This window comes from Oryx dammah, unplaced genomic scaffold (assembly GCF_014754425.2).
Source record: "Oryx dammah isolate SB20612 unplaced genomic scaffold, SCBI_Odam_1.1 HiC_scaffold_21, whole genome shotgun sequence".
Classification (NCBI taxonomy): domain Eukaryota; kingdom Metazoa; phylum Chordata; class Mammalia; order Artiodactyla; family Bovidae; genus Oryx; species Oryx dammah.
In genome coordinates this window covers 15,056,987-15,074,824 of record NW_024070205.1, presented here as the reverse complement: position 1 = coordinate 15,074,824, position 17,838 = coordinate 15,056,987, and the positions used below count along the sequence as shown (strand labels likewise).

General features: G+C 40.3%; 1 protein-coding gene across 1 annotated transcript in view; it reads right to left on the bottom strand.

The window, feature by feature from the left end:
• Positions 1-17,838, bottom strand: part of NIBAN1 (niban apoptosis regulator 1) — a 170,720-nt gene that overhangs the window by 26,424 nt on the left and 126,458 nt on the right. Inside the window, exon 6 of the mRNA XM_040263807.1 lies at positions 687-802. Coding sequence (XP_040119741.1) covers positions 687-802 — 116 coding nt within the window. The remainder of the gene's footprint in view (positions 1-686; positions 803-17,838) is intronic.

Here is a 17,838-nt window from a genome sequence, read left to right as displayed (position 1 = left end):
GTACCTGGTACCAAACCAACCCAGACACTTAGCCCTTGATTGACATTTAATCAAGGTCATGGGAAACTATGGACCTGGACTACAGGAGATAGAGCACTAGAAAAGGTAAATGAAACATCTAGAAAACTAATGCTTTCAAATTTGGTATCCTTTAATTACTTCATTTATAAATCATTCCATAGATGAAGACAGCTATTTGCCAACTACTTTTCCAACATCTTATTTAATTCTTACAACCCTGTCAGGCAAACATTATCATTCCTATTTTTTCAGAGGAGTAACCTAAAACAGAGAAGTTAAACAACTTGGCAGGCTTTAAATCAAATCTGCTGACTTCAAGTCCCACCACAAACTTTGCACTATGCCACACTGCTCACATTTGCTGCTAGTCTCGAAGCACAGGTCACTTGAGAGAATATGCTTTTTCTGGAAAGAAATTGGAAGTGGCTCTTCCACTGCAGTTGCAGTTGTCTGGGCTGCCCGGCTGCAGGTCTGGAGTGCCCAGTCTGGAGGTCTTTAGAGTGCCCAACAGCTTGCTGATCAAATGCTTCTAGACAATGAGAGAAATGGCCTATGGAACCACATCTTCCATGCCTGCAATTTTTTTTGTTTGAAAGTTTATTATGATCCTGACCTCCTACCACTTAGACAGAGAACAGGATCCAAAATTCTGAGCCCCATGTTACCTGGACTTCATCCCCAGTGACCATTTCCCACGAGCCATAGTGTCCTTTCTCCTGTCGAAAGAATTGAACAGCTTCCAAAAAGGCTTGGGCTTCAAATGTCGTCTGCTTCATGTAATCTAAAAGAAAGAGGCAAGGGCATTTAGCAAAGAAAAAATTCTTAATTTAATATTCTTCCGTGGTTCAGAGACCATTACCTGAATATTACAAGGAATAGAATTATGAGACACAAAAAAGTTAAGTACTGAATTCAAAGTTCATTTGCAGGTAGGGACATGCCTGGTGGTCTAGTGGCTAAGACTCCATGCTCAATACAGGGGGCCGGGGTACCATCCCTGGTCAGGGAACTAGATCCCATGTGCTGTAACTGAGACCCAGTGCAGTCAAATAAATAAATCGATATTTTAAAAAAGAGAAAACAACAACAAAAAAAAACCTCAAAAGGTCATTTGCATAAATGAAAACAAGCTTTCAGGTGTATATCACATGACTTCCTCATTATACCAGCTGATTATCAGTTACTAGACATGCTGGTTATGACCATTTATCTATCCCCATTTATCTCTCTTGTAAATGTTTCCCTCAGACATCCAGGCTCTAGTGGCTTTATGCCACCAACTGTAACTCCTCAGTAAAGCAGACTATTCCTTAAAGTGCCTTACGTATCCAAGGTACCCCCTCCTAGTTCCCCAAACAAAGTATCAACTGATATCAACTTTTTGTCAAAAGGACATTAATATAAGAGGCTGATTTTTGCAAATGAAGGATAGTAATTGTTAAAACATATGGTAAGAAAGTGTTACTGCTAGGTATGTTACATATGCCAGTGAAATCTCACAAAACCCTCTGAGGTGATTGTTATTATCATCTCTAGTTTGCAGATGAGGAGACTGAAAGCACAGAGAGGTCAATGAATTGCCTAAGATCATATACCAATAAGGAAGTGAACTTGGGCAGTCTGATTCAAGAACCTACTTCAAAGCACCATACTACACTACCTCACATATTAGTTTTGGGGTTTGCCTTTCAAAACATATTGGATTTTTAAAAGGTATTATATCTGAGAGGTAATATCTTACCACAAAGGAATGGATACCTAATGGTACAGGGTTTTTAAGTGTGATGAATGGCCTTCCCAGAATTCCACAAATCACTCCATGCATGCAAATATGCTCAATTTCTGCTATGGACTGAATGCTTGTGTCTCCTAAAATTCATATATTAAAATCCCAATCCCCAAAATGTGATAGTTAGAGATGGAAGCTTTGGGAGGTAATTAGGTCATGAAGGGGTAGATCCCTTATGGTGGACGTAGAACCCGTATACATAATATACAATGGAATATTACTCAGCCATAAAAAGGAACAAAATTGGGTCATTTGCAGAGACCTGGATGGACCTAGAGTCTGTCACACAGAGTGAAGTAAGTCAGAAAGAGAAAAACGAATATTATATATTAACACATTTTTGTGGAATCTAGAAAAATGATTGTTGTTTAGTTGCTAAATTGTATCCAATTCCTTGCAAACCCATGGAGTGTAGCCTTCCAGGCTCCTCTATCCAGGGTATTTCCCAGGTAAGCATATGGAGTGGGTTGCCATCTCCTTATTGGCAGGGCAGAAATAGAGACACAGACATGGAAAACAGACATGTGGACATGAGGGGAGGAAGAAGAGGGGTTGGATGGATTGGGAGATTGGGACTGACATATATACACTACCATATGTCAAAAGACAGCTAGTGGGAACCTACTGTATACCTCAGGGAGCTCAGGTCAGTGCTCTGTGGTGGCCTAGAGGCGTGGGATGTGGGTGGGCAGGGAGGTTCAAGTGGGAGGGGACATAGCATATGTATGGCTGATTTGCTTTGTTGTACAGCAGAAACTAACACAGTACTATAAGGCAACTATACTCCAATTTTAAAAAAAGAAAAGTCTTACTCCCTTGCTCTCCTTCCTTTGTCTCTCTCTTACCAGATACCAGATCTACCACTGCCTTGGTCTTGGACTTCCAAGAGTATGATATTTGTTAGAGCAGCCCAAACTAACCCAGAGAATTTTCAACACACAAAACTAGCTCATGGAGGATACAATGATAACCAAATTATAGGAATATTAGCAAGGAAGTGAATTTTAGAAATAATCTAATCTAACAATAAAGAAATAAAAACTTAGGAAAGGGAAATAAAGTAGGCAAAGTGAAGTGACTGAAAGGGCCAAGTATCCTATCTTCTGCTTCTCCCCAGTAGGACACAAAGTTCTTTTGCCCAGAGCATAGGATCTGTATTCATAGGGTGATGATGTTAGATTGGTCAGCTGAAGGCAGCTGATTTGCTGGGAGGACCTTCAAAGCTTTAGCCAATGGGACTGCTCAGTCAGTGACTCAGTGGTTGATTCGGGGACTGAGCAGAAAGAACCTCAAAGTAGAGGATCAATCTGCTTCAAAGGGGGACAATCAATTAATAGATTGTAAATGACTCTTTCAAGACTGGCTTACCAGGTCATAAGCCTCAGGAACTTGGAAAAGAGAAACTACAACTCAAGGAATAGCCTCTATAAGAGGATGAGCAAAGTTCTTCACAATGAGGATACCATGATGCCCAGAAGGTCCACATTCAAAAATGTGGAACAGTAACCGACATTTTAATATCAACAGAAACACTGGTTAAAATCTAATTCAGAAAAAGGGCATGTCCCAAGAATCAGGTTTTTAAATTGAAACATTTTCTTCTTTCTTGGTTTGGCAACTGATTTAGTGTTTAACCTTAGAGGTTTGGAAAACACAAATTAAGATTTTGGTATAAAATTGACAACAAGGGGCTGTGATATGGGACTCAGTACACTGGGAGGAACTATAGCAACTGAGATGGAAACTGTAATTACTACATTGAGATTCAAAACTGACTCATGAGCTCTTATTTTTAACAGCTGTTTTCATTTCCAGCCTAAGGAAACAAAGGGATGGAAGAAAATGTGGTGCTTAGACGAACTGCCAGACCCGTGAGCCTACGACTACGAATGAGGTTTAAGTTCTTCAGGTCCTTACAAGAAGCATAAATTTACTTATTTCTTCTCAAATTGATCCAAGTAACTGAAGGAAGAATCTGAAATCCTATAAATACCATGTATATCTATATCTATATCTATATATATATAAAACTATGATACTCCCACTGATGGTTGATTTTTCAAAGATCTTTGGAAAACATAACTGAAGAAATGAGATTTGAAGGCAAGATGTGGACTCAGAGAGGAGTCAAAGAAGAAACAGAAGAGCTAGAATGTCGTAATGATGCAGGATGGAGCACCTTAATACAGGCAGAGAAGAAAAGTATTAGTAATCAAATGGACCATAAAGGAAATTATAGTCATTGAACAGCAGTAATAAAATTTAAAAGAATAAGGACATGAATCTCCATTTTGGACTCTACTATTAAGCCAGACTTAGATCAGATTTTAACTACTCTTTTTCTGTATGGTAAAAAGGGTCTAATTACTGATTTCATCATTAGATTTTTAGCTTATAAAGTGATTAAATTAATTTCTATAAAACTTTTAAAACAGTACCTGCCACATAATAAGTTGCTTTGTGGATACTGGTTCTCATGATTATAAACAAAGTTCAATAGAAACTGCCAGATGATTAAGGAAATAAAGAACAAAGGTTTGCTTTGTAAAGGACAGAGCTACATTGCAAGAGTCATATGATATTCATTTCTTCTAAGCTGCTTGCTGAGGCATTGCTGAACTCAGCCAGAATGTACAGGTGTTTGAAAGAAACCAGATTATCAGTTATTTAATCAACTTCCTGCCACAGATCCCATGGGAACAAATTCCAGGATCACAATCACCCACTCTCCTGCCAACAAGAAATTGAGAGTTAGTTCAATGGCCCCCAGGATCAACAATGGCTTTTGGTCTTTCAGCCTTCTTCCTGCAAGATGACTCACAAAGATGGCAGGCATCAACTCAAACTCAACTTTTCCAGCATGCTGTAGTTAAGAGGATGCTGATCAACGACACAGATGTGCTGAGAAGAACTTAAGCTCCTTCATTTTATGGACAAGGAAACTGGAAGAAGAAATGGTTAATTTCTTAGCTGAAGGTCACACAGCTGGTCAGAATCAGAGCCAAGAGTTGAAAAAGTGCCTCTGGCATGTCACAAGCAGCCTTGGCATTCATGCTCACTTAAATCATAGACTAAGAGAGTTAGAAGTGATCTCAAAGGTCACCCACCCCGAGCTCTTGTTCAATGCTGGGAGCCTTCAGAATTCATGACAGACACTCATCCAGCCTTAGCTTGACTATTTCCAGTGACAGGAAGCTCACAATGTAATGAAATAGTCCTTCTTTTTTTTTTTTTTGTCACTGAACTGTTGTAATTATTTGAAAATTTTTCCTTCTGCTGAGCCAAAATCTGTTTCCACGAACTCTCATTAATCCTGCTTCTGCCTTTCAGAGAAAAATAGACAGGTTTACTCTTCTTCCACTTGGTAGCTAAAAGATAGCTGAGTATTCTCATTTTCCTGCAATCATCTTTTAAACAATATAACTTAGGGATTCTTTTTAGAAGTTGGCCCTCCTTTTTCCTTCCTTCTCTTAGTGACCATTTTGAATCTATCAATATAGTTCTTAAATTTAGACCATGATGGAATACACTACAAAGAATATTGTCTAACCAGCGCAAATTATGTAAAGTAGAAAGATTATGTTCCTTTTTCTGGTCCCTAACCTCTTTTTTCATCAATCACACCATACTTTTGGCTCATACCTTTTTTGTAGTCCAATAAAATCCCTACAACTTTTTCATATAACACCCTTGTCAATCTAAGCCTTTTCTAACCTGTATTTCTGCTTTTGATTTTGGAGTACAGGCTTTAACACTACCCTGATTAAATTACAACTTGCTATGATGAGTTAGTGCCCCAGAGCCTGCCAAAATCATTTAAAAAAAACCTGTAATTCTGTCCCTAGACTCCCATTTACCCCAGTATCATCTGAAAACTTGGTGGGCTTACCTTCTACGTTTCTATCCAACTCACTGACAGAAACATTCATCAGATCAAGGGTGAGGACAGAGGCCTGAGAGACTCTCAGCATTTTAGGAGACAGATGGGAGACACATCTTGGCCATTCAGTCAACAATCACATCCTCAGGGCTAAGACATGGCTATTTTCCTTAGTCTCTTCCTAGTTCTCATCTGTGCAGCTGCATGGAAAACTCATATTTGGGAGACATGATTATGAATTTTTGCAAGGGAAAGAAAGCTCCTCTAAGCCCCGTGGGGGCAATTATTCAAGGGGCCAGCCAGAGAGAAATCGCTTTTGTTTTTTCCACTTACACAGATTTACTGCACGTCTGAGTCCACTGAAACGCCAAAGCTCCAAGGCCTATGTAGTCATTCTGGATTTTGACTCTGGCTGCTATGTCGGGACTCCCTGACTCGGGCTGGGTTTGGAAGCCGCCTTGTTATTTTATTTCATCAGTAAACTGTGCCAAGCCATGTTAGCCAATCTGCCTGGTGATTTGTGCAAGTTATGTAACAGCATTACTCACTCCACTGCTATGGGGCTCATCTCACTAATGTATACTTCCAAACTGTCTTCAGCTCCAGGTCATATGTCGTCTTTTTTTAGGAGAGCTGCAGCAAAGCTGTTTTGTCCTAGTTTCTTTTCCAGAGCAGAGAAGCAGCAGTGGGGGAAAGGAACCAACATTTCTTGAATTCTGTCATGGAGTATGAACCATAGGAGATGTTTACACACACTATCTCCTATAATTCTTCCAATAATCCCATTAGGTGGGAATTCATATTCCCACTTTAAGGCTGACAAAGAAACTGAGTTTCAGAAAGGTTAGCTAATCTATTTAAACTAGTAGATAGACAAGCAAGGCCTCTTTGCTTCCAATATCCTGTTATAACACTCTCTGGTTTTATTTTTTTTAACTTTTTATTTTGATATAATCATAGATTCACATTTTTATAAGAAACAATACAGAGAGATTCAATATATCCTCACCCAGTTTTCCCTAATGGAATATCTTGTAAAAACTATGTTGCAACATCACAGGCAGGAAATTGACATCGATGCAATCTAGCCACCTTATTCAGATTTCATCAGTTTTACATGCACAGGTTGTGTGTGTGTGTGTGTGTGTGTGTGTGTGTGTTGTGGCTTAATTTAAGAATTATTTAAAATTTTATTTCCATCTCAAAGTTTAGAATCATATAATTCTAGAGTTTGACTATACCTTAGGGATCAGTTAGTCCAAAACATTTATTTAATTAGTGAGTGGCTTGAGGGCTATAATGTGATATGCATTATTAAAACAGAATAAAACCCCCTCATTGGAATTAAAAATGAATGATATCTGTCCCAGTAAAATAGTAATAAAAGTCTTTATTTTTATTAAAAAACTTATTTATTCATGACCAACTTAAGCAAATATTTATTACCAAATTTTAAATAATAACTCTTATGAGACCTAGCCCCGGAATTAATTAGAAATCCCTAAATCATATTTTGTAAACTGCCAGACTAAAATGTTCATCTACATCTACTGGCCAAATCATACTGGTGTTAGTGAGCACAGACCTCCTAGAAAGAGAAGAGGAATAAGCCAAGAAGGAGTGTATATATCCTGAAGATCCAGGGACCCCAGGATGAATTATAATGGTGTTACTCTAGGTGAAACTACTGTACGAAGGATATTAATACAAGAACTCACCCTGAGGATATAAAAGACCTCTTAAACTAAGGAAAGAAAGGCGTTTCCTTTGTTTTGATAGAATGTGTTAACCACACAGAAAAACTGCATTCCTCATCCAGCTAAAAGGGGTGCATCTCATGAATTTTTGACTTGTCAATTAATATTATAAGACTATTAACACAGAAAAGGCAGTGGTGATTACTAAAACAAGCGAAGACAAACCTCATTTCCTTTAGACAGACATATTACTTTGGTAGGATTCCTACCATTGGCTTTGGAGACATCCTGTATCTAGATTTTAGCAAGGCAAATATTAAGAGTTTTGCATAATTTTGACTGACACACTGAAGAAACTTGGATTAGTTGATAATGCAAATAAACATAATGAGGTATTGAAACAGCCTAAATGATGGGTGCTGGTTAAAGGGCTGATGTTACTGACACCCTAGAGGAAAAGATTTTCAATTACTTGGAAAAGGTAATATATAGACAGACAGATAGAGATAGTTAGGTAACCCTGGGGTTTCACTTAACTGTGAGCTCAGTGCAAGTCAGTGGTGTGATTCAGTGAAACATAGAGCAGGTGAGGCTGGACAACAGGACTGTGGAATATGTCAAAGACAATGACGGTTACAGATAGATTCTAAGATACACTCCTACTTCCAGCTCATGCTGAGCAACACAATATCTTTTAAAGATGTTAAAAATAAAGAAAAAAAGGTGGAGTACTTCTGAAGAAGACCAAGTAAATGAGGAATCTCACAGCCTTGGCAAGAAAAAACCTAGAGGGATGAGATCGTGTTCTGTAAGATCTGCAGTGCACAAGAAGGCAGGATTTGTTCTGTGTAGATTCCAGATACTAGAGTCAGGATAGCATGATCCAAAGTAGAGTGTGGCAGAGTTTGACTCAGTACTCTGAGTCAAAATTTCTAACATTTAGACTGATCTTAGAGTGAAATAGGCTCCAATAAGTTGTCAAAAGTTTCAAGATGAAGTGCTCGATTGGGGCTGAGTGACCCTGCAGATGGTGTACTGCTGCTGCTGCTGCTAAGTCGCTTCAGTCATGTCCGACTCTATGCGACCCCAGAGATGGCAGCCCACCAGGCTCGCCCGTCCCTGGGATTCTCCAGGCAAGAGCACTGGAGTGGGTTGCCATTTCCTTCTCCAGTGCAGATGGTGTACAGACTTGCTTAAATCTCTCATCGTGTACCTCCTCACCATAGCACTTAGAACAAGTAAAATTTCATAACTGTTAGTGTAATTATTTAAACAGGCCTTTTTTCCAAGACTGTAAACTCTAAGAGGACAAGAGACTGCTCTTTGCATTCATCACTGCACCCTCAATATCTGGTAGAGTGTTTGGAACATCAGAAAGGAAAAGAAAGGGGGAAAAGAAATGAGGGAAGGAAGGAAGAGAGGAAGGGAGAAAAGGAGGGAGAGAGGGTTTCAAATACCAGAGAGGGCTGGACTAAGTCTCTTTATAAAGTTCCTTCTAAACTGAGATTTCTTGATTACAAACAAAAACCAAGCATTGCAAATGAATCAGACTCTCTTAATAAGTCTTTCTCCTACTATTGTAAAGAGCTTCTGAAGGAAATGGATATATTCATCTCAGTGCTTCTCAGACTTTGTTGAGCATCAGAATCCCCTGGAGAGCTCGCTGAACTGACTGTTGGGCCCCACCCCAGAGTCTCTGATTCAGCAGGTCTGCTCTAAGGCCCCAGATTTTGCATTTCTAACGAGCTCCCTTTTCATACTGTGAAATCAGTTCTGAATACTCATTGAAAGGACTCATGCTGAAGCTGAAACTCCAATACTTTGGCCACTGATGCAAAGAACTGGCTCACTGGAAAACATCCTGATGCTGGGAAAGGTTGAAGGCAGGAGAAGGGGACAACAGAGGATGTGATGGTTGGATGGCATCACCAACTCGATGGACATGAGTTTGAGCAAGCTCCGGAAATTGGTGATGGACAGGGAAGCCTAGCGCGCTGCAATCCATGGGGTCGCGAAGAGTCAGACACGACTGAGTGACTGAACTGACTGAATGAGCTCCCAGGTGAGGCTGCTGCTGCAGGTCCAGGGCACACTTTCTTGAGAACCATTTCTTTACCCAGCATGAAGGGAGTGTTCTCAAACAGAAGAATCACCTCAAGTGCTTGTTAAAAATATGATTCTTGACCTTGCCCCAGAGATTCCAATTTAGCAGGTGTGGGATTGTACCCAGGAATCTGAATTTAAACGAGCTCTTCAGGCGATTGTGTTGCAGGTGGTTTGCCAACCAGATTTTGAGAAAGCAAATCACACAGAAGCAAGAGATACAGTGGAAGGTTGTGGCTCCTGAATGCTTAGTGTTTTGATGATGGCTTTCTCTCATTGTCAGGTAAAGAAATGTCCCCTTTGGTCATAGGTAAACCTATGGCTGATCCATGCTGATGTTTTGTACAAACCAACACAATACTGTAAAGCAATTATCCTTTGATTAAAAATAAATAAAACAAAAAAAATAATCCCCTTTGTCAACCGCTTGCCCACTTAATACAAATGAACCTTTCTACTTACTCAAGGTGATGTATAAAAACAGTACTATGATGAAGATTTACCAAAGGTATGTGGATAAGGAGCCACTTTAGGTTCGTAAGGACATTATCTCACATGACTAGAACGCTACTCATGGAGGGGAACCCCCATTCACTTCAGAAGCAGTTATCACTGTCTGGACATAAATCATCAGATGCAACCCTAGTTGAACCTCATTTTCCTTTTTTTGGATACTCAGTGAAAACAGTGATTTTTCTGATTGGGTAATTTCTTCATGAATTCGCTGGAATTCCTCTTTAGCAAAGAACTATTCCTTCTCAACAATTTGATTATCCTGAAATGCAGTTTGTACTGAAAAGGTGTTCACTGTACCCATGGTTTCAATCACACTGGTTTCCTCATATGTGCCTTCTTGGTGGAGAAAATGGATTGGAGGTATTTGTTTCTCGTTGTAGTGAAAGAAGATATATTTAGTGATTGATAAAAAATTTTATCGATTTTTTTTCAGTTTTAGCATTTTATATTTCCAGGTTTTTTGGTGAAGTCATGATTAACAAATAGATTACTTTGGCTCAGACGGTAAAGCGTCTGCCTACAGTGCGGGAGACCTGGGTTCAATCCCTGGGTCAGGAAGATCCTCTGGAGAAGGAAATGGCAACCCACTCCAGTACGCTTGCCTGGAAAATCCCATGGACGGAGGAGCGTAGTAGGCTACAGTCCATGAGGTCGCAATGAGTCGGACACGACTGAGCGACTTCCCTTCCCTTCCCTACGTGGGCTATATCTTCTGTGGCAGCCTTCTTTAGCATATATGATCTCACTTTCTTTATCTTAATTTTTTAAGACTTAAAGAAATAAAAATGACCTATGCTCTCATCTCTTCCCAAGATGAGGATGGTATAATTAAACTCCTGATAAGGGAGGAGACAACAGTTCATTCTTTGCAAACGCTGGGAAGATACTCTATGCCTTGAAGCTAGGTTCATTGAATATGCCTCCCATGGCCATGAAAGAGTTCATCTATCACCCTGTGTATCTAAGATAGCTGAACAGAATCAGACCAAGAGAACAAAGACAAAATCAGTCATTTCCTCTCAGTCATTTCCTCGCCTAGGGCAAACATCTACACTTTATACAGGTGAGAGCTGTAGTTCTAAAACAGTGAGTGCAGAACTGTTTCCCAATCTTCTAATGACTGTTTGTGGAGATGATGCTGAAATGCCTTAGGAGGAAAAAATAATTACATCCCCCCAAATCTAAGCAAAACAAATGAAACCTAATTTCCTCTTTAAAATGTGAATTTTAAAAGAGTACACCATATAATGCTTACTTACAGGCTGTTCTGACTGTGCACACACTCAGGTAATCTTTCAGCTCAGACCATGGAAACTGGGTCAGGTGTCCCTCACTGATACTGTGGGGAGTTGTATGGCTTAATCCCTGCAGGCAAAACCTAAACTCGAGTATTCAGATGCATGGGGAAGATGCTTCTCTAGCCATAAACTTGTCTTTCATTTTTGATGACACTTTCTCTTATTCCTGGAAACAGCTGTTTACATGGGCTTCCCTGTCGGCATGTGTAAAAAATCACCTGCCAGCGCCTGAGATGCAGGTTCAGTCCCTGGGTTGGGAAGATCCCTTGGAGAAGTAAATGGCAACTCACTCCAGTATTCTTGCCTGGGAAATCCCATGGACAGAGGAGTTCTGGCAGTCCATGGGATCGCAGAAGAGTCAGACACGACTTAGTGACTGGATAACAGTAAACTGTTTACACCTGGGTCTTGGTATATTTTGTCACTGCAGCACCCAAAAATACTAGAGGAATTCTTCCTGGCTGATTCTATGGATGACATTGTGAGTTCAGAACACCTTGCCTAGTCTTACTCACATCTGTAGAAGCATCTTTCTACGGATAAAGGAAGAGGTTTACATTAGGGAACAAATCACTGGTGTTAGCTAGCATCCTAGCTTGACACATTCACAGAGTGTACTGCTGCCTGATGATGTTATCTGGGGAATTTCATCATCATCATTAATCATCACCAGTGATTAATAACAGCATCCACCTTGCACTTGTCAGAAGACGTTACAGTTTACATCTCATTTGATTCTCACAGCAATTTCATGAGACAGGCAAGCCAGATGTAATCATTCCCAGGTAGAAAATGGAAAAAACTGAAAATTAAAGAAGTTTAAGTCATCGCCCAAGGTCAGATGAATACATAACTCATTTTATCAGGTCATCAAATGAAAGCTAAGATAATAGGCAGAAAAAATTTTTTTGCTCCCATATAGACTCAGTATCAAAAGGGACCTAACCTTACTTAAAAGTTCTAACTACAATAGAAGTTGTAACTACTTTTATAGAGGATAAAATATCTCAGTTTCCTGAGATATTTGGGAAAATATAACACTTTCCCAAAGACCTAAAAAACAAAGTTGACCCATGCTCCATTTCCTTCCTAAGAAGTACGGATGGCAGTCACAGACTTCTGGAACCCATTATCTGGTCCTGATTAAGAAGTTGAGCCCAACAGGGAGCTCCACTTGGAGCTTTGTGACAACCTAGAGGGGTGGGGGGAGGTAGGAGGGAGGTTCCAGAGGGAGGGGAAATGGTAGGTTTACATTATTGTATAGCAGAAACCAGCACAACATTGTAAAGCAATTACCCTCCATTTAAAAATTAAAGAAGGGGAGCCTAGCTAGTCCATGGTCTCCTCCTTATGTTTGGTGAGGGTCAGTATATAATTTAGTCCTCAGATTCTTAGGGACCAGATCATTTTATGAAAACTAAGAACTTCAGCAGTCATGTACCAATAAAAACAGTGTCCACATTCCTGACCTATTACAAGAAGGGATAGTGCTGCCAACAGAGTTCTTTTTCATTTCTGGGTTAGCTGAGCCCATGATACGTATCAATTTTGCAAAATTAAACCAAGAAACCCTTTGAAAGCATCTTGCTATTGGGGAGGCTGAAGGCCTATGACTCTACAACAGCATATACCATCCCACCAAATGAGCCACTGAATGTGGCTTTCTACTTAGGGTAAATGTGTTTTGGGGCTTTCCTGGTGGCTCAGTGGTAAAGAATCTGCTTGCCAATGCAGGAGAGGTGGGTTCGATCCCTGGGTTGGGAAGATTCCCTGGAGTAGGAAACTGGCAACCCACTTCAGCATTCTTGCCTGGGAAATCCCGTGGACAGAGGAGCCTGGCAGGCTACAGTCCATGGGGTCACAAATGAGTTGGGTCCAACTTAGCGACAAGCCACACAAATACATGTTTTTATTATGAAAACTCTTACACGTTCACAATAATTATCAGTAAATGCCAAGGAGCAGCTTGTTTAATGACTTGGCTAATGACAAGTTTAAGCAAAACATGATAGGATCAGTGAATGGAATATTATGCAGTCACTAAAATAACAATTACGATGACTTAGACACATTGTGGAAAAGCAGTTTGGGGAAAATTTTAATTGCTAAACCCAGATTATAAAAATTACATACACAGCCTGATTAAGCAATATATACACCTATAGAAGCAATGACCAGAAAGGGATGCGTAGGAAATAGGAGAGGAGTTATGGGAATTTTGTGACTCAAACTTCATGAAATGTTGTATTATTAGCCTTAGGAAGATACCTGCTGACTGAGTGACTTTTTTGATTGATTGTTTGCTTGTTTTACCAGTCCTCTCTTGACCATGAACAATATGGCCTCTCCAGAGTCCAAAGAGTCCTGTGGCAGTTTGTTTCTTAAATTCTCAGAGCAGCTGCCAAATCGTGGCACGTTCCATGATCCCACCATTCAAGGTCCATAATGAAGTGTCTGTAGAGAAAATTTAACTGACATGTGTGGAACAGCCTTTCTCTCCCTCAAGATGGGTGGAACTCGAGCCTGGCTCCTCAGGCAGCCCATCGAGCAGTTTTCAGTGTGATTTCAGCAGAAGAGGTCATGCTTTTTGTCCTCTCCTGAATCATACTGTTTTTTGTGTGGTTCACTCAGGTCTCTGCTGACTCCTTCGAGTGTTTTCTCTTCATAAATGGAGAGAAAACTCTTACCTCTCAGAGCCCTTCGAGCTTGTTACAAATACCCTTTAGAGTGTTATTACCATCCTCTGATTGCCATGAAAGCTGAACAGCATCACAGGATGACATACTGTCCTTGAGGACGAGGACTGGCACATTCGTCACCGTATCCTAACAGCACAGTGCCTGGCCCCACACGCTCTTCTGAACAGACCAAGGAACAAAGAACCGAAGGACTCAGTAACTCAGAGGCAGCATAGAATAGTGAGGACCGCTGCCTAAAGGGAATCCAAACTGGGTGGCTATTTCTACTTCTGCCAGTTTGGCTGCGGGGCTTGAGGTGAGTTACTTTTTGCTCCTTTCAGCCTAATTCATCTCACTTGAAACAAGAGGCTGTCAGGTCTCCTTTTTCAGCTATGAAACAGTGTAATCCTATGATAAGCTACAAGTACAGTTAGTTTATCAACATTTGGAGAGTGCTTTCCATGACAGTGTTCCAACCTGGGGATATACAGTTCCAGCTGCGAGACCACTTTATCCTCATCTTCCCATTACACCTTCTCCCTGTCTCGCAAGTAATGCATCTTTCTCTGAGCTATTAGAAAATATTAAATTACATGTGTGGCTTTCACTACATTCTCTATTGGCTAGTTCTGGTCTAAGTTTCTGGATCTTCCCCTTCACTAACCTAAATAACGGTTCAGTGTTTGGTTATTACCACTGAGCTCACCACCTGGGCTATTTAACTAATTAAGCCAATGAAACAGTGAAAATACTGGTTTGCCATTTCTTGATCTATGACAAGATTATAGTTAAACTGATTTGTCTCATGTAGAATCATTAACTTAAGTCATAATGGGCTTGGTCTCTAAAACATCCTTCTTCTTCCTTGAAAAAGTAGAACCTGCCTGATATCTCTGAACTTTTAACAAAAGCATCTCGATTTACAAAATCTTCCAGCTCTCCAAGAACACTATACTAGTTTGGGTGTTTATTTAAGTATAAACTATAAGATCATTAAAAGATTCTGCCTCAGCCAGAAATTTCTTTCATGAAATGCTACCGAACAAAACATTATATCCTTTATCCAAATCAGAACAATCAATTGGGATATAGGTCAGTTCTTGATTACCTTTGTTGATTAAGGAAAGCAATGACAATGATAATTCTTACAACTGTGTTTGCTTCTGCACTTTGTGTATCTACATTTGAATTCAGAAGAGTTTGTTGTCCCAGTGCTTCAACTTCTATTAAAACAAAGAACAGATTTAAAAAGCAAAAACAGTAGTCCCAAGACGGCGGAAGAGCAGGTGGACGTGGAGTGCATCTCTTTCCATAGATGCATCAGAAATATATCTACAGGACTTAACCTGGTGGCACAGTGGATAAGAATCCGCCTGCTAATGCAAGGGACAGGGGTTCAATCCCAGGTCTGGAAAGATTCCACGAGCCAAGGAGCAACTAAGCCCATTTACGGTAACTACTGAATCCCTGCTCTAGAGCCCACGAGCTGTGTACCACAACTACTGAAACCCGTGCACCTAGAGCCTGTGCTCTGCAACAAGTGAAGCCACAGCAAGGAGAAGCCCGTGCACCACACAGAAAAGTGTCCCCCATCAATGCGACTAGAGAAAGACCGTGCAAAGCAGCAAAGACCCAGTGCAGCCAAAAATGAATAAATTAACTGTTTTTTAAAGAAATAACTTTACAGATGCAACAGTTCTCACAGAACACAGGCTGAACACTAGTAGAAGACCTTGACCACCAGAAAGGACCATGAAACAGAGAACAAAGTTGCCCAGCGGGGAACTAAACTGTGCTCTGCTAGTCTCCCTTCCTCACTTGGGCTTCCCTCGTGGCTGCAGCTCAGCTGGTAGAGAATCCGCCTGCAATGCAGGGGACCTGGGTTCAATCCCCGGGTGGGAAAGATCCCCTGGAGAAGGGAAAGGCTATCCACTCCATTATTCTGGCCTGGAGAATTCCTTGGACTGTACAGTCCATGGGGTCCCAGAGAGTTGGACATGACTGAGCAACTTTCATTTTAAGTGATGGCATCTCAAACTGATGTTGGTTCAAACAGCTTCCTTCTCTTTCCTTTCTTTGTTCCTTATCCAGCCCTACCACCTCCCCACACACACTCACATGTATGCATACATGTGTACACACACCAAGCAGCTAATCTTTCCCTGGGCTGCAGAAAGTAATCAATACTGGTTTTAAAGCCTTAAGAGAAGGTAAGAGAAAGGAAAATGAGAGGGCAAAGAGACTAGACCAACGCTGTGCAGTAGAAATATAATGAAAGCCACATATGCAATTTTAAAATTTTATAGTAGCCATACCATAAAAGTAAAAAGGAAGGGGGGCTAAGATTAATAATATATTTTATTTAAACCAATATATCCAAAACATGTAATCAATGTAAAAATTATTTTTAAAATTATTAATGATATAACTTGCATTCTTTCTCATACTTAGTTTTTGAAATGTAGTGAGTATTTCACACTTTCAGCACATTTTATTTCAGACTATCAATATTTCAAGTGATCAGTAGCCATATGTGGCCAGTGGCCATCATGTTAGACTGCAGGGCTCTGCATGTTCATGGTTTAAGTTCTATTATTTATCTGAATGGGGACAGAGGAAGGAGGCAATAAAAGGGAGCAGACCACGGCACACCCAAACTGTATTCAAGCAGCATCAGTACAAAGGAGATGTACTCAGATATATTCCTACTCTAAATCAACAAAGAAGGAAGAAACCTGACCGATAATTACATCATCGGGTCAATTCTTCCAAATATGTTTCATGAAATGAGTTAATTGTAAAGGGTCTCATGCTTCTGAATGCATGAGAGAGAGAGAAACATGTGTGCCTATTCCTTATGTTGATGTGCTGTTGCTATTGTTCACTCGCTAAGTTGTGTCTGACTCTTTGGGACCCCATGGACTGCAGCACACCAGGCTTCCCTGTCTTTCACTATCTGCAGGAGTTTGGTCATCATGTCCATTGAGCTGGGGATGCCATCCAACCATCCCATCCTCTGTCACCTCCTTCTCCTCCTGCCCTCAATCTTTCCCAGCATCAGGGTCTTTTGATGTGTTACTTATAAGTGATTATCTATAATTTCTTGTTACATACATAGACAGTTCATCCTAGGAGCACAATAATGCACAAAAATAAGAAATAAGATGACTTACAACAAGTCTCATATGGATTAAGATTAGAGTTGAAGACCCTTGACAATATATCTCACTCATAATCCCTGCCCTATGGGCAGTGAGGAATCCTTGTGGCTTTAACTTGAAGGGTTCTCTAACAACAGAGCCATATCATAATACTTCTGCTTAGCGTGGCTAACCACCAACGGATATATTAGATGAGATCATTTCCAAACAGGATACAGCCTTGCAACGATCTGCTATATCTGTAGCAGCAAATTGTTCACCCTTCTCTTATGTTGCACCAAAAAAGAAAAAACAGCTAAAATGCCTGATGGATTTAGGTGTCTCCAGTTCCTATTGTAGACAATCTCAGGAGTTGCTATAGACTTCAATTACGTGATATAATTAACTCATTTCGTGGAACATATTTGGAAGAATTGACCCGATGATGTAATTCCCTTATGGTAAAACAGAGAAAGAGGAAATAAAAAGAAAGCCTCAATTCCTGTGTTGGAAGTACCAAAGCTTCTGAATGCATGAGAGAGAGAGAAACATGTGTGCCTATTCTTTATGTTGATGTGCTGCTGCTATTGTTCACTCGCTAAGTTGTGTCTGACTCTTTGTGACCCCATGGACTGCAGCCCACCAGGCTTCCCTGTCTTTCACTGTCTCCAGGAGTTTGGTCATCATGTCCATTGAGCTGGGGATGCCATCCAACC